The following is a 25,140-nucleotide window of genomic DNA, read 5'->3' as shown; positions in this document are numbered from 1 at the left end:
ACCCAAATCTTGTTTAACCTGGCTCAGATTGGACAAAATCTGGTGCGATCGAATTCACGATCCAAGCAATTTTCACAATTTTTCGGTGATCACACTGTCCTGTTCTTATGTGCATCATGATTGGTTGTTGATGGATTGCTGGACCGTGCAATTCTACACGGTAGCTTGCATTCTTACAAACATTGGAGCGAACCATAGAGAAGACAAGTAACACTATAATATGACAACATTTTTTTGACTCAATCATCAAGAGATAGTAATGCATGTAATGAAAACAATAATTCATAAGTATCACATCATGCAACATCATAAATGTACATATGATTAACAAGATGAATACCAGATCCAAAACAAATTATTATACAGCAGAGATAATTTTTTCAACGAATATCAGGACAAAATGTTTCAATGTTTGCACCAGCGAATGGGTGGTCTTGTGGTTGGCCTGTACTACTGTGAATGGTGGTCGTCTTCATCATCAAGAACATCATCATCATCAAGAACATTTTCAACATCATAAAAGACATCATCATCATCATCATCATGAAGAATATCATCAGCATCAATAAAAACATCATCATCATCATCAACAACGACATCATTATCATTTGATTTTATCTTTTCATAAGGATTGGTGAATTGAATATCATCCATGTTATTTTTCTGTTTGAAAAAATGGATTCCAATTTCTGTTATTGGTTCCACTAACTGATGTTCACATATAATCTCTGCATGATTCCAGTCATTTTCTAAAAAATATTCATTGTCCATGTCTAAAAAAGATTCCAGCTGCATATCATACAAACATGTATCATGATGCATCATTCCACCAACCTGATTCCTCAGAACTGGAATACAACAATTATTGCCATTGATGATTAAAGTGGGTATTATCTCATACATAATGGCTTTAGCAACTAATTTATTAGAAAAACAGAGAGCAATGGAAGGGAGGTTGTTACGAAACCAAAAAGAAATTGTATGTCCCATGTTTTGGTGATCAAACCACTCTGGAATCCTTGCAAATCCTGGCAAACAAAACCTGGTTCCTCCAGCCTCATGCAGTTCCTGTTAGCCATAAATAAATCATAGAGTAAACAATCTTATAAAATATTAAGTCAAATACAAGGGGAAAAAAAAAAACCTGATTCAATAGCATGTTTCTGGCCGAGGAAGTCAAGGATTTGCAGCCTATTGCAGACAAGTATGCTAAATTTGGCGGCATCCCTCTAATTTCTCTAAGGCACTTGCAATCATCCAATATAAGAGCATATAAAAACTGAAAATCTTTGATGCATTCTGGAAGAATTGTGAAATTATTTCCTGATAGGTCTAATATTTTCACATTAGCAGACCACATGACAAGTATTGGAAGAAAATCATCTGACAAGTTGCATTTTTTCAGTTTGATATATTTTGGGCATGTAAACACCATGGAACTAAATTTATCATCCAGTTTGGACAATATGCACCCGTTAGCAATAATGTCTGACAAATTTGGCATCCTAAAAATGCTACTAGGTAATCTAAGCATTCCTTTTCCTTCTATGTCTAAGAGAATAAGCCCAGTGAGATTTTGAAATGAAACTGGCAATTTTTCAATGGAAGTGTTTGTCAATGTAATATAAATTATATTCTTCACCTCTCCTAATATTTCTGGAAAAGTCTTGAGACTCTCACAATATGAAAGCATCAGTTCTTGAAGAGAGGTTGTCTTCAGTGGTGGGAAACTCATAAGCTTGCTGCAACCTCTAGCATCCAAGACTTGAAGTTTATTTAGGAACCCAACAGATTTGTGAATCTCAATTAAATTTTCACAACTTCGAAATGAAAATATTTCTAAATTTGGGAGGTTGGAGACGTCATGTATCCGTGTTAAAAATTGACAATTGTCTAGATTTAACTCTTTCATATTCACAAACCTCTGCAAAATATACGGCAAAAGAAAAAGAATTAATGAATGAATGAATATTCTTATATTGTATAAGACGAGGAACATGTCCGTTCATTGAATTTGTATGACTTAGGCAAAGAATAACATGGTACCCCTATACGAAAATTCAACAAAAAATATTGAAGGATAAAAGAAATGAATCGGAAGATTATTGCACATTTTCATTTGACATTATGCAAAAACTAAAAACATGAGTTCGACCTTTGAAATGTGAATCAAGTGGCTCTAAACTAGGATCCATGCTCCAAAGTCTACATTCGACACTTGAGAATTTAGTAATTAAAGAGAGCATGTTTTACACAATAGCACACATAGATCATAATTCAATGTTTATATTCATAACCCACTATAAAGAGACTTCTTCTTTCTCTTCCTCTAAGAAATCGTTTGAATTTTTACTATTATATCTATAAGGAAAAGAATTGTATGACTATATAATAAATCAATAGATAGTTTGGAACCTACTTTTAGGAGACTATTATATCTATACTACATTGACATTTATGCTTTTGGAGTTTGTCGAAAGTCAATGACTTGTGTTCTTTTGTTAACACAATTGAGTTTAGAGATTGGAGATTGAGAATTAGAAAGAAAGGATACACATAAACTCAGGTAAAATAATATGATTTTTGACTCTTAATATATAAGAGTTGAAAGTACTCTTAAATCTTTAATACTCTATATCATTATTCTAATTTTAGTTTCCCAATTGTGGATGAAATTAATTGATTTTATTCAATATTTTATTTAATCACATGCATTTATTAATTTTGACCTTTTTTTAAAGATTAATTTTGATTTTATAATGCCCTATAATTTTGTTAGCAAATATTTTACATAATTTAAATAATATAAAACTCTTATTTAATATATATATATATATATATATATATATATATATATATATATATATATATATATATATATATATATATATATATGGGGTTTGCTGCAATAGACCCATTCTATTTTGTGAAGGTCTATTTTAGCAAGATGCACCTTTTACTTTAGACAAGAAATACCCCTACATTGTTTTTTGAAAAAGACATGTATGAAGGATAAAAGTGTAAATTGCTGTTTAAATATTTATTTTTATTTCTTAATTTCTGCTTTTGGGTCCCACTCTCTCTTCTCTCTTACCTTTCTTCTTCCAATTTTTTCTACTCGCATGAACTTGTTCAAATTCAAAGAAGACACACAGTAGATATTTAAAGAAGATCCAAATCCAAATTTGAGTGTAATTAGTTCCTCTAATTAGTACGCTTCATTGAAGAATTAAGTTGATCCCTTCAATTTTCGTCATCTTTCACGAGGCTTCCATTCAAGCACGCACAGCGGTGATGGCACACAAAGAAGAAGATGAAGTTTGAATATTTTGAACTCTTTCTTTTTTATTTATTTTCATTTCATCACATTTTGTTAAGGATCAACCACATAACTCACCAATACTAATTTCTCCACGTATAGAAGGAAAATGTAGAGAAACAAGCTTTAGACATAAATCAATTGTGGTTGTAGCTGGGAAGACAATCACAAAAGGTGAAAGAGAAACAGGACGTGGGGGAGTGGAAGAGACAAGAAAAAAAATTAGAAAATAAAAAAAAAAATTAACCTTTAAAGGGAAATGACTTTTGTATCCTTTAAATTTGATTCTCTCAAAAACCAAAGATGTGGGTTTTTTGTCCAAGTCAAAAGGTGCATCCTGCTAAAATAGAGCTTCACAAAATAGAGTGGGTCTATTGTAGCAAACCCATATATATATATATATATATATATATATATCAGGACATATACTATGAGAATGCCATTTTTGTATGAGAATGATGAGAATGAATAAAAGCCATCACATTTTTAAGGAATGGTTGAGATTAAAACATTCCTAAAGTGAGTCATTTATCATTGATATCATTATATAATTGTTATTTTTATTGTATCAATATTATTCCTTTTTAAAAGGGTGTCATTATTATTCATTTATTACTAGTCAACATCTCTCTCCATTGAAAAATTTCTAATTTCCATTTCAACAGATTAATACTTCATTGGTTCCTTCAGAATTTGGATCTTATCACACCATAAAAATACATATTCCTATTACATTTTATGTTTTAGCTTTACTATTAGAGATAACTTGTGGAGCAAGTTATCCAGTAGAGTAGCAATTCTCTAGTTTCTAGTTCACAGTACTTAGCATACTTTCCCTCATTTGTATAAATATCATTGTACTGCACTCTTTTCATCTAATGAGAATTAAGAGTTTCATTCATTTCTCATAATATGGTATCAGATTTCTCTCTCATGAGAGAGAAGTTCCGATCCTAACTGTTTTCTGTTACGGTTGTTTCCGCCGCATTCTTCATCTTCTACCTCTTTGCTTCTCTACTTCCTTTTTCTTGTTTCAATCGGTGATTTTCATCTCTTTTCTTCTCTTTCTACTCCTTGAATTTTGTGTTTTTACGCATTGATTTTTTTGATTCCTCAATTGAATCATGCCTCCTTGTCAAGCTCCTATCATCATTTAAGCTGCACCGCAACAAGATGTAGAATTGGTTTTCAACGTTCATCCGAGCGAAGGACCAAATTCTATTAAGATCATTCCCAAGCTCAATGGCTCAAATTACTTAGCTTGGAGTCGGTCGATGAATCGCGCGTTGGAAGTGAAGAACAAACTCGCCTTCATCAATGACGCTATTCAACAACCTGAAGCTTTGGATTTGAACAGAGCAGGTGGGAACGGTGCAACCATCTAATTCATTCATGGATTATCAATTCAGTTTCTGAATCCATTGCTTAAACTATTGTTTTTCACGATTACGCTTTAGATGTTTGGGAGGACCTGAAAGAGAGATTTTCAAAAGCTGATAGAATCAGAATTTCTAGTCTTCGTTCTTGCATCAACAATCTAAAGCAAGGAGGTAAAAATACTTCATTGAAATGCGCTCACTTTGGGAAGAACTTAATTTACATAGACCTCTTCCTAATTGTTCTTGCATTCATCAATGTCGTTGCTAAGCTTCAACTCTTGCTCACGTTTATCGTGTTGAAGACCAAATCATGCAATTCCTCATTGGATTGAATGATCAATTTTCAGTTGTCAAGACTCAGATCTTGCTTATGGATCCTCTTCCATCCTTGAACAAGGTGTATTCTTTGGTGATTCAAGAAGAGAGTAATCATACACCTATCCTTTCTCTTCCTACTGATGAATCCAATATTTTGGTTAATGCCGCTGATTCCAAGAAATCCTATAGGCGTGGTAAAGGATATTATGGCAATCAAAAAAATTCATCTTGACACTGTACTTTTTGTAAGCGCACAAATCACACTATTGATACTTGTTACCTGAAGCATGGATTTCCCAATGCTAACAGACCAGGAAATTCCACTGCCTCCACTCAAGGATCCACTAATAGTGTTACAGCTGAATCTGGAAATGTTAGTAACACTGAGCATGGGAATGGTGTATCAGGTTTCAGTATTTCTCAAGACAGATATGAGCACCTTGTGAACTTGCTTCAACAAGCAACCCTGTTATCCTCAGCTGTGTCTCCTTCTGTTTCTACTTCAAATCAACTCACCACTTCACCATCCATGCCTATTGTTCCTTATCAGCCAGGTATACAAAGGGCTTTCTCATGCTCTTTTCATGTCAATTCTTTGCCTATTTGGATCATAGATTCAGGCGCTAATGATCATGTCTGTTTTTCAAAATCTCATTTCACTACTTTTTACAAAATCTCATTTCACTAATTTTTACAAAATTAAACATGTGCTTGTTACTCTTCCCAATGGTAATTCCATATATGTTCATTATGCTAGTAATCTATATTTTACTCCTCATTTGTACCTGAATCATGTTTTGTATTCTCTTGAATTCAAAGTCAACTTAGTTTCTGTTTCCAAAATGTGTGATTCCTTATCTTGTAGTGTCAATTTTGTTTCTAATAAATGTGTTATACATGATGTGACATCACAAAAGATGATTGGTTTGGGTGATAAATCAAATGGTCTCTATACATTGTCTATGCAGTTTCATAATCAAAAGATGCATCTTCATAGCAGTCTTAAGTCTTTACCAAATAAAAGGGCACATAGTGCTTGTACTATTTCTGATTCTAGTTTTACTCAGTCTCAAACTGTGTTTGATAGTTCTAGAATACCTGAATCTACATTGTGGCACTTCAGGCTTGGTCATTTGTCTAATCATAGATTGTCCTCTATGACTCATTTGTATCCCTCTATTATTGTTGATAATAAAGCTGCATGTGATGTTTGTCATTTTGCCAGACATAAGAAATTGCCCTTTCCCCATAGTTCTTCTCATGCTAGCAGTAAATTTCAGTTACTTCATTTTGATATTTGGGGACCACTTGCTATTAATTCAATTCATGGGCACAAATATTTTCTCACCATAGTTGATGATCACACTTGATTTTTGTGGATCATATTGCTTAAAACCAAAGCAGAAGTTCCTATGCATATTAAAAACATCATTGTCATGATTGAGAATCAATTTCATGTTACACCAAAAATCATCAGAACAAATAATGGTTCTGAATTTCTCCTCCATGATTTTCATGCCTCTAAAGGTATTTTGCACCAAAGGTCTTGTGTTGAAACCCCCCAACAAAATGGGAGAGTGGAAAGAAAGCATCAACACATACTCAACATAGGCAGAGCTTTATTATATCAGTCAAAATTACCTTTATCTTTTTGGTCATATGCTTTCTTACATGCTGTCTTTCTCATCAATAGAGTACCTACTCCTGTTCTTCACAATTTTTCTCCTTACTATTTACTATATGACAGTCCACCAGATATCACTACTTTTAAGGTCTTTGGTTGTCTTTGCTATGCTTCATCCCTTCAAAGTCACAAAACTAAACTTGAAACTAGAGCCACAAAGTCAGTTTTCTTAGGATACAAGTTAGGTTTCAAAGGCTATGTTTTATATGATTTACATACCATAGAGATCTTCATAACTAGACATGTTGTTTTTCATGAATGTGTTTTACCATATAAATCAAATTCATCATCTCAAAGTCATGATTGGGAGTACTTCACTTCCATTTCATCCCCTCCTGTCATTTGTTCTGTTTCTGATATCTCTCATTCTCCACCAACTACTGAATTTGTTCCTCACACTCAGCCTACAACTACTACTACACCCACTAATGACCCTTCTCCTCCTCCACCCATTAGATGTTCTTCTAGAAATAAAATCTCTCCTTCTTATTTGAAGGATTATATTTGTCCTCATAAATCATCTACATTTGTCAATAACTTGTACTCTATTTCCAATTATGTTTCTTATCATAATATCTCTAATCCCCACTCTCATTTCATTTTGTCTCTTCATGCTCATAATGAACCCAAAACCTACACTGAGGCAAACAAGTTTGAATGTTGGAGGCAAGCTATGCAAGTTGAGCTCACTGCTCTTGAAAATACTGGAACTTGGTAGATAATTGATTCACCTCCTAATGCTAAACCTATAGGCTGTAGGTGGATTTACAAGATTAAGCATCATGCAGATGGCACTATTGAAAGATAAAAGGCCAGACTTGTTGCTAAAGGCTACAATCAAGTAGAGGGGTTGGACTACTTTGACACATATTCCCCTGTAGCCAAACACACCACCATCAGATTGGTTTTAACACTTGCTTCATTAAATAATTGGCATCTTCACCAACTAGATGTCAATAATGCTTTTCTGCATGAGGATCTTCAAGAAGATGTGTACATGGACATCCCTTCAGGTGTTTCCACCACTAAGCCTAATCAATGTTGCAAGCTTCTCAAATCATTATATGGACTCAAACAGGCCAGCAGGAAATGGTATGAAAAATTGGCATCTCTGTTAGTTAGTCATGGGTATAAACAAGCTTCAGTAGATCACTCTTTTTTCATCAAACATAGTACCACTCAATTCACTACTCTCTTAGTCTATGTTGATGACATAATCTTAGTTGGTAATTCTTTGGATGAATTAACTTTTATTAAGAATATTCTTCACAATTCCTTCAAAATCTAAGATTTGGGCCAGCTTAAATATTTCCTAGGTTTGGAGATTGCTCATTCAAAACTAGGCATTTCTCTATGCTAAAGGAAGTATTGCTTGGATTTGTTGTCTGATACAGGTTTTTTAGATTCAAAACTTGTAGCCACCCCTCAGATCCGTCAATCAAGCTATATCATGATGATTCACCTCCATACATAGACATTCTTGCTTACAGAAGACTTGTTGGGAGATTATTGTATTTGAATGCAACTAGACCAGACATTACCTTCATTAGTCAACAATTGAACCAATTCTTATCTAAGCCAACTCAAACACACTACAACGCAGCTTTAAGAGTGCTTAGATATCTCAAAACTTGTCCTGGCAAAGGTATTCATTTTCCCAGATCTTCACTTCCTTATATCCAAGGTTACTCAGATGCTGACTGGGTAGGTTGTAGAGACACCAGAAGATCCATTTCTGGGCAATGTTTCTTTCTTGGTGATTCATTGATCTCATAGAGGACCAAGAAACAACTCACTGTCTCTAGGTCTTCTTCTGAAGCTGAATATAGAGCATTGGGAGCAGCTACCTGTGAGCTTCAAAGGTTGTTGTATCTTTTGAAAGATTTGCAGATTATATGCACTAGAGTTCCTGTGTTGTAGATTTGCAGATTATATGCACTAGAGTTCCTGTGATAATCAGAGTGCTCTTCACATCTCAGCTAATCCAGTGTTCCATGAAAGAACTAAACATTTGGAAATTGACTGTCACATTGTCAGAGAAAAAATTGCAGCAGGAATCATGAAACTTCTTCCCATTTCCTCTCAAAATCAATTTGCAGATTTTTTTATTAAGTCCCTTCTTTCTCGACCTTTCAATTCTCTGCTGTTCAAGCTGGGTTTAGTTGATATATACAAACCTCCAACTTGAGGGGGACTATTACATTTTATGTTTTAGCTTTACTATTAGAGATAACTTGTGGAGCAAGTTATCTAGTAGAGTAGCAATTCTCTAGTTGCTAGTTCACAGTACTTAGCATACTTTCCCTCTATTGTATAAATATCATTGTACTACACTCTTTTCATCTTTTTTTTTTTTTGGTCAAGTAGCCAAGTGGCTAGTCATAATAATTCCTCCCTTTGATTTAAATTTTTTCTTCTAAATTGTTATCTTTTGTTCCCATATTTTATATTTTGTCGTGATCCCAGATCCACAAGGAAGAAACTTGATACTCATTTCATTGTTCTAAGTTTTTCTTTAAAAAAGAAGATATGTTCTAAGAAGCGTTTTTTTTCCTGAGCAAATGTTCTACGAATCTTGATCCACGAGGAATTCAAAATTCTACTTTTTTTTGTTACAAAATAAAGAAGAAAATCAAAATTCTATTTTAGTAGTGTTCAAAAAAGGAATACTAATAACATGATACAATTATGATATTAATGACAAATGACTCACTTTAGGAATGTTTTAATCTCAACCATTCATTAAAAATTTGATGGCTAGCTCTTATTCATTCTCATCATTCTCATATAAAAATAGCTCCATGATATTCATACGTGGTCAGTGCTATTTCGATTTCTATGAGTGTGAGAGTGGATTTTGAAAAATTGATACAGCACCATGATATTAGACGAAGAAGATGAGACGAGGCTTCTATCGGATTAACAAATGAATTTGGGGAAAATATCAACCATTCACGTGACTATAATAAGGGTTTTAATTTAAGCCATTAATTTTTGATCTAGTGGCTCAAAATTATTCCTACTATTCTCACCTAAAATACTCATTCTCACTTGATATGTCCCCTATATATATATATATAGAGAGAGAGAGAGAGAGAGTGTTTTGCTAGAAGACATCTTTTATGAAGGTGTCTTTTTTTAACAAAGTTATAACCAAAAAGTGGATATCACACCTTGAGGTGTGGCTTGCTAAAAGACACTTGTAAAATGTGACTTCTAGCAAAACCCATGTGTGTGTGTACACACACAAAATATTGGCGCCTCTAAAAATATAGTGTCCTCGACTGCTGTCCCCTTAGCCCATACTCGGGGCCAAGAGGGAAAAAAAATCATTACATTTACACATACCTTCATTGTGCCATGCAACCCAAATGAAATAAAGTCACTTTGCTGTAGCTTGCATATAGAAAGTTTCTTTGGGCAAAAATCAGATGGTATGATCCGTGAAGGATATTTAGGCCATTCCAATACTCTCAAACTGTTAGGAAGATATTTAGGACCTTTGGAAAAGCTACCATTCTTAACAATAAGTGTTTTGAGGTTTTGCATCTTCTTGAGCTCATCTCCCTTCCATTCTATCACCTCTTCCTCAGATAACGGGAATTCCAAATATATAATTTCAATTTGACTTGATCCCTTAAAGCGCAAAAAAAAAAAAAAAAAAACACAAATCAACCAAGATAACAAATAAACATAGGAACAAAATTGATATTAAAAGAATTAGTTAAAAAGAACAAAATGAAGATTAAAGATAACAAAAAACCCATTCATAGATATCAGTATTCACCTTATTTTCTTCTAAGACATGAATTATGTCTTTATGGAACCACAACCTACTACGTCTTCCTGGCTCTTTTGGAGATTTTTCATGCACAATTTCTTTACCCATTTTCTCTATCAAGGCATGTAATGTCACAACATAATTCCCCAGGTACCAGTAGATCTTTATGAGAGATTTGTCATGCAACACTCTGATTTGATAATTCATGCAGTTACCATAATGAGCATGAAGTATATTTTCAAGTTCTTTCAATTCATATCCTTTGAAGCAGCAAGCGATGTCAAGAAAAACATTTTTCTCATCTTCCTCCAAAGCATCAAAGCTTACTTTAAGTATCTCTTGGATCTTTCTAATGGGTCTCCTTTCATACTGACTTAATGCAGATTTCCATTCTCTTATATTCTTTCCAAACAAGTTGGAACCCACTACTTCTAAAGCCAATGGAAGGCCAGAAGCATAAGTTACAGCCTGGTGTAAAATGTCGTCAAAATTTGTATCGACTTTGTTATTTTTGAAAGCATTCCATCTCAACAATTCAAGAGCTTCTTTGTCATTTAACTTATGTATTTCATATGCTCTTTCAATCCCATGACCATCTAGCAATTTTTTTTCTTGAGTGGTAATGATCACTTTACTTCCAAGACCAAACCAATCAAGTCGTCCAGCCAAAACTTGCAATTGCTTCAGTTCATGAACATCATCTAGAATCAACAAAACCTTCTTTCGGTGAAGCCTTTGCTTTATGATTGGAATTCCCTCGTTGACATCTCCTAACTTAACGTCCAATTCAACTAATTTGGAAAGGAGCTTTTCCTGTAGATGCTCTAAACCATATTTAGCTGAATTTTCCCTTACATTGTGAAGAAAACACAAACCATCAAATTGATCGGCTATGGAATTATAAACTGCTCTGGCAAGTGTTGTCTTTCCCATCCCTCCAGTCCCATAGATCCCTAGCATCTGAACTTCACCATTAGATCTGAGATCCAGAAATGAATTTACTTTTAGGACCCTAGACTGGAGACCAACGGGGTAATCGGCAACATATAAAGGAACACGATTGATCTTGCTGGATACGTATTTGACTATCTTCTCAATAAACTCATATTCATATCCATTCCTATCCAATCAAATAAGTTTGAGTAAATGCATCACAAATATACAATAAGATCCATGTATGGTTGTATGAATACAAATCAAATATTGTTTTGACATAAAATAACTTTCACTTGTTAAGAATAGAAATAATATTTTCTATTTAAACAATATGATGAAACGGTTGGAAAATAGAATATTTAAGAATGCAAAACATGAGTGAAGTGGGGTACCTAGGATTGAAATGGTGGCCAGAGAAGTTAGCAGTTTGAGTAAGAGCACTCTTCCATTTCTGCAACCTCTCCATGTTATTCTTGTTATTTTGGAACTTCTCTATATGATCATCCAGTGCTTTAGCATAACTTCCATGTTGATGTCGCACATGAGAAGGTTCCACATCATAAAAAATCGGCAAAACTAGACGGCTACTTTCCTTGAAGCAGTGAATGATGTGGACAAGTTCGTCCAAGCAAAATGAAGAAGAAGCATAATTGGTAGATAAGACAGGAATGAAAATCCTAGTCTCTTCAATGTGCTTGAAAAGTGATGGTGTTATTTCGTCACCTCCTTTAAGCTCTCTGTCATCAATGAAGGTGCGAATTCCCTTCCTACAAAGATCTTTGTGGAGATTTCCAATAAAACTGTAGCGTGTGTCACTACCTCTAAAACTTAGGAAAACGTCATGAGTGAATCCATAGGAGAAGGAAGAGGAGGAAGAGATGGATGATTGAGTATGAGAAGGAAGAGCCATGAGAATAGTGAATAATGGGAAGCAAGAAGAGTATGAGAAGGAAGAATACAGATGATTGTGTGTGTGTTATAGTCACAAAGATTGGAACACATGAATGGGAACGCAGTTTCCCTTTTGCAATTGTCAAACTTCTTTTTCCTTTTCCTGTCTTTTCTGTTTGCCAATACACAATAATATAATGTAATAAGGAAAAGGACAAGTGTAAAATCATACAATAGTGTAATCATTATTTTTTCTTTTGAGACATTTATATGGTATTCAAATATATTAGTGTATTAATTTGACCTGCTTTAGGACAATATTCAATTTAAAGTTCAGATTAGATAATTTTTCATGTAATAGAAAATGAAATTTCCTATCTGCCGTGTGGGTCAGCCAATACACCATGATAATAATCATCATTTCACTATTGTTATTCCATGTATAATAGAAAAAGTAAAGGTTGTGTCACAAAACAAAAGAATATAGTGGTAGTGGTGCTGATTTCTCATAACTTTTCTTCGCCGAAAGTTTTCTCCTCAAGATTGTTTTCACGTTCAAATTAAATATAATAAATATTTTATCCTTCGAAAAAAATGCATAAAGTTTTGTCTTCAAATTTGTTTTCGCATTCAAGTTCTACTGGATCTAGAAAGTTATAGGTAGACGCATAGGGGGAAAAAGGACACCCAGATGAATGCTACCAAGCCTTCGAATATGCTAAATGACTAATATTTCAGACACATAATTACATTCAATTATTTCTACTTTCTTAAATAATAATCAAGGTCTATAATTATACATGTCGGTGTGTTGGTGTCGTGTCCGGTGTCAATGTTTTATACCTAGTAAATCACCAATTAGGCATCTGAAATTGTATTAACAAAAACAAATCTATCATACTAAAACAACTACTTTTTTTTTTTTGAATCAAGAGAGCAAGGAAGGCATCAAGGAGAAGCTACACATATAAATTAGGTTGACACCCCGAAGTTGCTCCCATCATCTACCACCTGCTCTGAAATTTTATTAAAAAATAAAAAATTGTACAAGAGGGGAGGAGTAAAAATTGTACAACAAAAGTGGTAACAAAGGGAATTAAAATTCGGAAGACATCCCTTTCAAAATCCTGCTTAACAGTACAAGCATCAAAGCCTCTAAAATTCCAATAGAAGACCTTCATTGAGTAGGAGGAGTAATTACACCCTTAGATCAGGTTTTTTAGGAAACTCGATAGAGTTCTTTTTTCCGCTTCATACTAAAATAAGGTGTAAATTGTTTTGTAGGCTCCTCCACCTCTGGATCCAAAAATTGCCGTAACAAATTGATATCCTTCTGCAAAACTGGGTATATGGGCGGTTGCTGCATGTTTTGAGTATCTGGAACAGTTTCATGTGAGGATGTGGTTGTGGAACTCCCAGGAAATGTCGCAGCCGTTGTTGCACTTAGAGGCTGAACCGATTCAACTTTCAAGTATAGGACAGTTCTCTAACTGTTGAACCTTTTCCTCGGTGTTTCGTTCAACAATATCAATGACATTCTCCAATGGGAAATGAAATGAGGTACCTGACTTCGTTAGTGCACCTTCCTTCACAATTTCATTCTCATCTATATTCACAGTGGCCTCATGTTGTTCATTTGTGGCATGCGTATGTTGTTCCTTCTTTGTCTCAACTATGTTCTCAGGCGTGTCATGTTGTTCAGTTGCGGCATGTGTATGTTTTTTATATTTTGTGTGTTGATGTTTCTATAGTGATAGCATCCTCTTGCTCCATTACATTTTCCACATTAATTATCTTAGTCTCAGCTATGGAAGCACCTGCAACCGAGGTACCATTGTGTTCATCTCTTCTGCATTCTACCCATTGTTTTCTACCCTTTTTCGGTGCCTCCACCTCATGGTGATTTGTCCCAACAACATGTTCCTCCACTCTAGGATGCAGCCATTTGTAATTAGAAACATTGTGCACAATGATACGACAATGGGAGAAAAACATAGGCAGCCTCTCATACACCACGTCCACCTAACAGGTGAAATATTTGGAGAAGAAGGAAAATACTCCCAATTGGAGGTAAAAGGAGGTAAAGAAGAAGTATAGGGTAAAATTAATTCATGAAAGATGACATTTTTGGAAATGAGTATTTCTTTTGTGTTAAGATCATAAATAACATATCCTTTGAAACCTAACTTGTATCCTAAGAAAACATACTTTATAGCTCTATGCTGTAATTTAGTTCCATGAGCTTGAAGAGTTGAATAATAACATAAACAACCAAAAACTTTGAAAGATTGAAGGTCAGGTAATGAGTCATACAAACTTGAATAAGAACCCTATTTATAAGGAAAACAGCATACAAGACAGCATATAAACATATTGGAAAGTTTAGATTGATATGACAAAGCTCTAGATACCTTCAGGATATGTTGGTGTTTTTTTTTCTACCCTGCCTTTTTTTGAGGTCTCTCAACACAAGATTTTTGGTGAATGATCCCTTTTGATGCATAAAAGTCAGAAAGAAGAAATTCCGGTCCATTATCAGACCTCATGAACTTAGGAGTTATATGATGATGGGTATGAATGAGTTGAATAAAACTTTTGACATGAGAAGATACCTGAAATTTGTTTTTTAGTAAAATGATCCATAAAAATCTACTAAAATCATCAATAATAGTAAGAAAATACTTGTGATTATGAACTGAAATTTTGGCTATGGGACCCAAATATCAAAGTGCAATAGTTCAAATTTAGAAGAAGCGATAGAGGTACTCAAAGAATACGGCAATTTTCTTTGTTTGACAAAATGACAAATATCACAAGTAGTTTTATTATTAGTAGATACAGTAGAGTACATATGATGCATTTGAGACAATCTTTGATTAGACAAATGTCTTAATCTAAAGGTCCGTATATCATTAGAAGGACTTTGAGAATAATTAACAGTACAAGAAACTTAATTACAAGACTTGTGTGAATTTTGATGCTTGAATATGCTTGTAGTATTGATTCACACTTAGATCTAGCTTTTCTTTCTTATCTCTGTTTCTTTGAATATGTTTGTAGTGTTGCTTCACACTTCGATCTAGGTATGTTTATTGTTCTTGTTGTTTTTGTTGTTGTTTCTTGAGACTACTCTGCCCATTGATTACTACCTTTTCTCCACACATCTAAGTTTATTGATGTGATTTTTTATTGTTTGAATTCACAACAATTGACGCCCAACATGGGATAAAGGGGTAAATTGGTGAAGTGTGTATCATGGGTTGAAAGCGGGACATCGAGAAGTTCACCAGATTTAATGATTTCTGGTGATGGAAGCTACTTAAGATGCAAATAGTTTTGACACACAAAATGTGTTGAAGTATAAAGGGTGAAGCTGCAATGTCAGCTACCTTGACACAAGTGGAGAAACTTGAGATGATATACAAGGCAAAGAGTGCATTGTTTTTTTTCTTCTTCCTGGAAATGAGGTTTTGAGTTATGTCGCGAGGGAATTTATCGCGGCACCAATGTTGGCTAAGTTGGAGTCATTATACATGATTAAATCTTTGGCTAATAGGACACTATTGAAACAACATCTCTAGTCATTCAAGATGCTGGAGTCTAAACCTATCATGCATGCAGCAATGAACGAAATTCAATATGATTTTTGATGACTTGGTGAACATTGAAGTGAAGGTGGACGATGAAGACAAAGTTTTGTTGTTACTATGTTCTTTACCGAAGTCTTTTGAGCATTTTATGGATGCCATCCTTTACAAAAAGGAAACACGACTACTTTGGTGAAAATCTAAACCGCTTAGGCTTTGTTTGCGAGTTTTCAGGGGAAGGAAAGGAAAGGCTAAGGAGGGGAAGGGAAGGAAAGGGAGGGAAGGGAGAGAGGAGGGAAAACCTTCCCCTTGTTTGGGAGTTAAAAAGCCAATAAGGAAAGGAGATGGAGGACTTATGTTATAATTTTACTATTTTACCCTTTTTCCTCTTAAAATCAATACATTGTTATACAAACCGTCCCTGTGGCCAAAAATGTTGCCACATCACCAGCGAAGTGGGGCCAGAGACGTTTTTAAAACAAATTTTTTTTTACAGGGATGTAATTAAATTTTTTTTTTTTACAAGGACGAAAATCAAAATCAGCCCAAATTACAGGGACGGTTTGCATATTTAAGCCTCTAATTTATTCAAAACAACTTATCTCATGAAAAACAAATTATTACGATCTATTTTTAAAAAACAACTTATTTATATATAAAAAAAAAAAAAACTTATTGCAATCACTTTTTAAAAACAACTTATTTATACAAAACAACTTATTACGGCCTCTTTTTAAAAAATAGCTTATCTTATGAAAAACAAATTATAATGATCTTTTTTTTAAAAAACAACTTATTCAAAACAGCTTATTTATACAAAACAGCTTATTATGACCTCTTTTTTAAAAAAAAAACAGCTTATTCAAAACAGCTTAATACGATCTCTTTTTCAAAAACAACTTATCCAAAACATCTTATGTATACAAAACAGCTTATTACGACCTCTTTTCAAAAAATAACTTATTCAAAACAGCTTATTTATACAAAATACCTTATTACAATATCTTTTTCAAAAACAACTTATTCAAAACAGCTTATTTATGCAAAACAATTTAATACGATCTCTTTTTCAAAAACAACTTATTCAAAACAGCTTATTACGACCTCATTTTCAAAAACCGCTTATTCAAAACAACTTATTTATACAAAACAACTTATTACGACCTCATTTTCAAAAATCGCTTATTCAAAACAATTTATTTATACAAAACAGCTTAATAGGACCTCAATTTCAAAAACAGCTTATTCAAAACAACTTATTTATGCAAAACAGCTTAATACGATCTCTTTTTCAAAAACAGCTTATTCAAAACAGCTTATTTATATAAAACAGCTTATTACAACCTCATTTTCAAAAACCGCTTATTCAAAACAGCTTACTTGTACAAAACAGCTTATTATGACCTCTTTTTCAAAAACAGCATATTCAAAAAAGCTTAATTCGATCTCTTTTTCAAATATAGTTTATTCAAAACAGCTTATTTATACAAAACAGCTTAATACGATCTCTTTTTCAAAAACAGCTCATTCAAAACGGCTTATTTATACAAAACAGCTTAAGACGACCTCATTTTAAAAAACCGCTTATTCAAAACAACTTATTTATACAAAACAGCTTATCACGACCTCATTTTCAAAAATCGCTTATTCAAAACAACTTGTTGAAAAAGAGATCGTATTAAGTTGTTTTGCATAAATAAGTTGTTTTGAATAAGCTTTTTTTGAAAATGAGGTCGTAATAAGCTGTTTTGTATAAATAATTTGTTTTGAATAAGCAGTTTTTGAAAATGAGGTCGTAATAAGCTATTTTATATAAATAAGCTGTTTTTGAAAAAGAGATCGTATTAAACTGTTTTGCATAAATAAGTTGTTTTGAATATGCGGTTTTTGAAAATGAGGTCGTAATAAGTTGTTTTGTATAAATAAGTTGTTTTTAATAAGCGGTTTTTGAAAATTAGGTCGTAATAAACTGCTTTGTATAAATAAGATGTTTTGAATAAGCTGTTTTTGAAAAAAGAGATTGTATTAAATTGTTTTGCATAAATAAGTTGTTTTGAATAAGCTGTTTTTGAAAATGAGGTCGTAATAAGCTGTTTTATATAAATAAGTTGTTTTGAATAATCGGTTTTTGAAAATGAGGTCGTAATAAGCTGTTTTGTATAAATAAGTTGTTTTGAATAAGCTGTTTTTGAAAATGAGGTCGTAATAAGCTGTTTTGTATAAATAAGCTGGTTTGAATAAGCTGTTTTTGAAAAAGAGATCGTATTAAGCTGTTTTTCATAAATAAGTTGTTTTGAATATGCGGTTTTTGAAAATGAGGTCGTAATAAGTTGTTTTTAATAAGCGGTTTTTGAAAATTAGGTCGTAATAAGCTGCTTTGTATAAATAAGATGTTTTGAATAAGCTGTTTTTGAAAAAAGAGATTGTATTAAATTGTTTTGCATAAATAAGTTGTTTTGAATAAGCTGTTTTTGAAAATGAGGTCGTAATAAGCTGTTTTATATAAATAAGTTGTTTTGAATAATCGGTTTTTGAAAATGAGGTCGTAATAAGCTGTTTTGTATAAATAAGTTGTTTTGAATAAGCTGTTTTTGAAAATTAGGTCGTAATAAGCTGCTTTGTATAAATAAGCTGGTTTGAATAAGCTGTTTTTGAAAAAGAGATCGTATTAAGCTGTTTTTCATAAATAAGTTGTTTTGAATATGCGGTTTTTGAAAATGAGGTCGTAATAAGTTGTTTTGTATAAATAAGTTGTTTTTAATAAGCGGTTTTTGAAAATTAGGTCGTATTAAGCTGCTTTGTATAAATAAGATGTTTTGAATAAGCTGTTTTTGAAAAAAGAGATTGTATTAAATTGTTTTGCATAAATAAGTTGTTTTGAATAAGCTGTTTTTGAAAATGAGGTCGTAATAAGCTGTTTTATATAAATAAGTTGTTTTGAATAATCGGTTTTTGAAAATGAGGTCGTAATAAGCTGTTTTGTATAAATAAGTTGTTTTGAATAAGCTGTTTTTGAAAATTAGATCGTAATAAGCTGCTTTGTATAAATAAGTTGTTTTTAAAAAAGATTGTAATAATTTTAGTAATGTCTAAAATTGGAATTTTGAATTATTAAGAGGGCAAAATTTTCAATTTGTATGTTTAACCCCCCAATTTGGGGGAACTTTAAAATTGGACAAATGAAGCCCTTCAAACCCCCCCCCCTATGCCTTGTTTTTTTAAAACTCGCAAACAAGGGTTACCACTCCATAAGCCTTTCCTTCCCTTCCCCTCCCCTCCAAAACCCAACTCGCAAACAAAGCCACGGAGAACAAAGGAATTAACCAAATTCAAAGATACTAAGGTTGAGAATAGTGGTTAAGGCTTGAATGTTACAAGGGGTTTGATGAATTTATAAAGCTTTTGTAACACAAGCAATTGATCATAGTTTTGCCAGTTATGTCTTCATCTTCAACAGTATAATAGTAGCTGCTGTGATTTTTTATTATTCAATATTAAGGTGACACATTACAACTTGAGATTAAAATTTATAAGTTTACTTTTGAACACTACGCTCGCGAGTGACTGCACACTTATTGATAAATATGAGTCAGACTTAAGAAAAACTTTTTACTAATTATAAATAATTAGCATCCATAAGTATCAAAAACCATGCAGTTAAATCTTCCATAAACATCGAACTAGCCAATGGTTCAGATTAAGACTGTATATGAAGTAAAATCTTTTAGGAATATATCACCAATCCTTCACCAGCCATATATATCATTGGTAGCACTCATAATATGATTTGCAGAATTGGCTCCAATATTTGTAACTTTAAGTGGAGAGAGCAATCATTTGAAGAACATAAATAAGCACACAGAATTGGAATTACATATTTACATATCTGTGTCGACACGGTGGTCATTGAATTCATCATTCACAATATCATCCAATGAATGCATTGTTGACGTTGGAAGAAATGAAAATCGCACATGACCATTTATACACCAACGGGTGGTCTTGTGATTGGCCGGAACTATTGTGAATGGTGAATTCAATATCCTCCATCATCATCAAGAACATCATCAGCATCATAAAAAACATCATCTTCATCATCATCAATGACATCATTATCATTTAACTTTATCTTTTCATAAGGATCGGTGAATTTAATGTCCTCCATGTTATTTTTCTGTTTGAAAAAATGGATTCCAAATTCTGTTAGTGGTTCAACCCCCCGATGTTCCCATCTAACCTCTGCATGAATCCATTCATTTACTAAAAAAATTCCGCCCATGTTGTAGTTTGGCTTAAATTCCAGCTTCATATCATACAAATATGTATGATGAGTCCACATTTTACCAAACTTAGTCAGGAGAATATAAAGATCATATTTGTTGCCATGGATGATCAGAGTGGGACTTGTCTTATGTAAATCAAAATCATTACTGGTTGTATCAACTGATTTAGTAGAAATACAGAGAGCCATGGAAGGATGCTTGTTACGAAACCAAAAAGAAATTGTATTTCCCATATTTTGGTGCTCAAACCACTCTGGAATTTTTGCAAATCCTGAAAAACAAAATTTTGTATCTCCAGCCTCGTGCAGTTCCTGTTAACCATATAGAATTGATAGAGTAAACAATCTTATAAAATATTAAGTCAAATACAAGGAATAAAAACACAAAACCTGATTCAATAGCATGTTTTTGCACGAGGAAGTCAATGATTTGCAGCATTTTGCAGACAAATATTTTAAATTTGGTGGAATCCCTCTAATTTCTCGAAGGCACTTGCAATCATCCAATGTAAGCTTCGACAAAAAGCGACAATCTTTGATGCATTCTGGAAGAATTGTGAAACTATTTCCTGATAGGTCTAATATTTCCACATTAGCAGACCACATGACAAGTATTGGAAGAAATTCATCTGACAAGTTGCATTTCTTCAGTTTGATATCATTTGGGCATGTAAACACCATGGAACTAAATTTATCATCCAGTTTGGACAATATGCACCCGTTAGCAGTAATGTCTGACAAATTTGGCATCCTAAAAATGCTACTAGGTAATCTAAGCATTCCTTTTCCCTTTATTTTTAAGTTACTAAGCCCAGTGAGATTTTGAAATGAAACTGGCAATTTTTCAATGGAAGTGTCTGTCAATGTAATATAAGTTATATTCTTCACCTCTCCTAATATTTCTGGAAAAGTCTTGAGACTCTCACAATATGAAAGCATCAGCTCTCGAAGAGACATCGACTTCATTGGTGGGAATCTCATAAGCTTGCTGCAACCAGTAGCGTTCAAGATTTCAAGTTTATTTAGGAACCCAAACGATCTGTGAATTTCAATTAAATTCTTACAACCTTGAAATGAAAATATTTCTAAATTTGGGAGATTGGAGACGTCGTGTATCCGTGTTAAAAATTGACATTTGTCTAGATTTAACTCTCTCATATTCACAAACATCTGCAAAATATAAGACAAAAGAAAAATAATTAACGAATGAATGAATATTCTTATAAGACGAGGGTAAAAAATCATTACATTTACACATATACCTTCATTGTGCCACACAACTCATATGATGAAAAGTCACTTTCCTGTAGCTTGCATACAGAACGTTTCTTTGGGAAAATATCAGACGGTACGAACCGTGAAGGATATTTATGCCATTCCAATACTCTAATACTATCAGGAAAATATTTAGGACCTTTGGAAAAGCTACCATTCTTAACAATAAGTGTTTTAAGGTTTTGCATCTTCTTGAGTTCATCTCCCTTCCAATCTACCACCTTTTGCTCAGATGACGGGAATTCCAAATATATAATTTCAATTTTACTTGATCCCTTAAAGCGCAAGAAAAAAAAACACAAATCAACCATGATTCATAATATATGTGTATATGTTACAAATTGAACACACTAATTAAGATAAATTTACATATTATAAGGGAATAAAAAAGTGTAGCATAAACATTAATAGGATTAGTAAAAAAAGAGCAAACTGAAGATAACAATAAACCATTCATGAATATCAGTATATTCACCTTACTTTCTTCTAAGACATGAATTATATCTTTATGAAACCACAACCTACTACATTTTCCAGGTTCTTTTAGGGATTCTTGTCGAACAATTTCTTTACCTATTTGCTCCATTAAGGCATGTAATGTAAGATAACTAGTCTCCCAGAACTGGTTGATCTTGATGAGAGATTTTTCAAGCAACACACTGATTTGATACTTCATGGAGTTACCATAATGAGCATGAAGTATATCTTCAAGTTCTTTCAATTCATATCCATTGAAGCAGCAAGCAATGTCGAGAAAAACATTCTGCTCATCTTCATCCAAAGCATCAAAGCTTACTTTAAGTATCGCTTGGATCTTTTTAATGGGAATCCTTTCATACTGATATAATGCAGATTTACATTCTACTATATTCTTTCCAAACAAGTTGGAACCCACTACTTCTAAAGCCAATGGAAGGCCAGAAGCATAAGTTACTGCACAGTATAAAATGCCGTCAAAATTTGAATCGACTTTGTTATTTTTGAAAGTATTCCACCTCAACAATTCAAGAGCTTCTCTCTTAATTAACTTAGGAATTTCATATGCTCTTTCAATCCCGTGACTTTTTAGCAAATGTTTGTCTCGAGTGGTAACGATCACTCTACTGCCAGGACCGAACCAATCAAGTCCTCCAGCCAAAACCTGCAATTGCTTCAGTTCGTGAACATCATCGAGAATCAACAGAACCTTCTTTCGGTGAAGCCTTTGCTTTATGATTGGAACTCCATCATTGACATCTCCTAACTTAACGTACAATTCAACTAATTTGGAAAGGAGCTTTTCCTGTAGATGCTCTAAACCATATTTAGCTGAATTTGCACTTATTTCGTTAAGAAAACACAAACCATCAAATTGATCGGCTATGGAATTATAAACTGCTCTTGCAAGTGTTGTCTTTCCCATTCCACCAGTCCCATAGATCCCTAGCATCTGAACTTTACCATTAGATCCAACATCTATAAGTGAATTTACTTCTAGGATCCTAGACTCGAGACCTACAGGGTAATCCGCAACATATAAAGGAACACAACTGATCTTCCTGAATACGTATTTGACTATCTTCTCAATAAACTCGTATTCATAGCCATTCCTACCCAATCAAATAAGTTTGAGTAAATGCATCGCAAATTCACAATAACATCAATGTGTTGATAACTGTTGTATGAATACAATTCAAATATTGTTTTGACATACAAGTAACTTACACTTGTTAAGAATAAAATTAATATTTCCAATTTCAACTGTAAGATGAATCGGTTAGAAAATAGAAAATTAAAGAAATATATATGTAAGAACACAAAACATTAGTTAAGTAGGTTACCCAGGACTGAAATGGTGGCCTGAGAAGTTAGCAGTTTGAGTAAGAGCCATCTTCCATTTCTGCAACCTCTCCATGCTATCCGTGCTATTAACCTCTCAATATGCTCGGCCAGTGCTTTACCATAACTGCCCTTGTGATGTCGCACGTGAGAAGGTTCCACATCGTAGAAAACTGGCTAAACTAGGCGCCCATTTTCTTTGAAGCAGTGAATAATGTGGACAAGTTCATCCAAGCAAAAGGAAGAAGAAGCATAATTGATAGACAAAATAGGAATGAAAATCCTAGACTCTTCAATGGCCTTGAAAAGTGACGGTGTTATTTCGTCACCTCGTTGAAGGTCTTTGTCATCAATGAAGGTACGAATTCTCTTCCTACAAAGATCTTTGTAGAGATTTCCAGTAAAACCATAACGAGTGTCACTACCTCTAAAACTAAGGAACACGTCATAGGTGAATCCATAGGAAAAGGAAGAGGAGGAAGAGATGGATGATTGAAGTAGAGCCATGAGAGTAGTGAATAAAGAGGAAATGAGAAGAGTATGAGAAGGAAGAATACGGATGAGTATGTGTGTTATAGTAGCATAAATAAAACAAGATTGGTACGTGTGGTTTCAAACTTCTTGTCATTTTCCTGTCTTTTGTGTTAGCCAATACACAATAATGTAATGTATTAGTAAAACCATACAATAGTGTAACCACTAACCATTATTTTTGCTTATAAGACATTTATATTGTTCCAATATCTATATCTATAACTATATCTATATTATATACAATTGCAAAAGTTATACATTGACCTTTATTAAATGCTGCTTTTCTAATAGGCTCTCCACATATGCATTGTGCCACTTGGCAAATGATGATTAAATTTCCCAATTTTTATTACACTATATATAAGGCAATGTTAATTGGCAAGGTTAAATTTTCCATTCGCCTTTTCTCTGTCCTCATTTAAATTTGTTAATTAATTTTTTTTATTTGATCAAACAAAAAATAATTCACACAACTTCTTTCAATTAAACAGTGCATCACACATTTTTCTTATACTTTGACATCATTGTCTCATTCTAACTCTAATGTAAGGTCCTTTAAATAAAAAAGACTCTAATGTAAGGTATACAGATTTCTACATAAATAATTTATGACTCCCCAATTTTAACATAATTTTTTTTTATCTGATTCTCAATTTCAGTAAGTTGATTCTCTCATTAATGTTGTTGTACATTTGTTTATCAGATTTTAAGTGTGACATACAAATTTGATATATGTGACATGCACACACAACAACAACAAAAAAGTCACATTCAATCATTCTAAACGAAAAAATTATAAATATGATTCGTCGCAAAAGAAAAAGAGTTTAATGGTTGTGAAAATTATTTCGTAATTGGTTCTTTGTTTCAAAATAAAAAATTAAATAACTCTTAAGATGGATAAAAGTTAACGATTCATGAGGGTCACTTGAACAAAAAAAATTACCCCACAAATAAACATGTAGAAGAATAGTGTACAACAAAAAATTGAGAGAATATTAGTGAAATTTTAATTAGAATGAATCTAATTATTAGTGAAAATGACTGACAAAAAACATGTAGAAAAATATTAGAAAAACGCGTAGTCAAATATTGGTGAAAATGACTCTAAAGAAAAAAAGTGCAGCAAAATTTTAGTAAAAATTATTATAAAATTGTGTAGCAGAATATTATTGAGAGAGAATTGTGTTGACTTGAAATTGTCACATGATGTGATTTTAATGCATATTCATTTTCATTAAAATTTAATTACTACAAAAAAGTTGACTTAACAAAACTACATCTCTAATTGTCCTATAAATCGGCTAAATTTGCAGGCACTTTCCACCACATCGTT

General features: G+C 33.1%; 1 protein-coding gene and 1 pseudogene across 1 annotated transcript; both read right to left on the bottom strand.

Moving 5' to 3' along the window:
• Positions 1–214: 214 nt before the first annotated feature.
• On the bottom strand, positions 215–12,395 carry LOC25497337 (TMV resistance protein N). Its single transcript, XM_024786061.2, has 5 exons — positions 11,810–12,395; positions 10,488–11,601; positions 10,049–10,336; positions 1,145–1,924; positions 215–1,068 (listed from the first exon to the last, which is right to left on the bottom strand). Exons 1-5 carry the CDS (start codon positions 12,325–12,327, stop codon positions 451–453), a joined length of 3,318 nt encoding a protein of 1,105 aa, XP_024641829.1. The 5' UTR covers positions 12,328–12,395; the 3' UTR covers positions 215–450.
• Positions 12,396–19,708: 7,313 nt separating this feature from the next.
• On the bottom strand, positions 19,709–23,805 carry LOC11408984 (TMV resistance protein N-like; annotated as a pseudogene).
• Between the last annotated feature and the right edge of the window lie 1,335 nt (positions 23,806–25,140).

Source organism: Medicago truncatula, chromosome 6, assembly GCF_003473485.1.
Source record: "Medicago truncatula cultivar Jemalong A17 chromosome 6, MtrunA17r5.0-ANR, whole genome shotgun sequence".
Classification (NCBI taxonomy): domain Eukaryota; kingdom Viridiplantae; phylum Streptophyta; class Magnoliopsida; order Fabales; family Fabaceae; genus Medicago; species Medicago truncatula.
The sequence above is the reverse complement of the archived record's forward strand: the minus strand, read 5'-3'. Positions and strand labels throughout refer to the sequence as shown.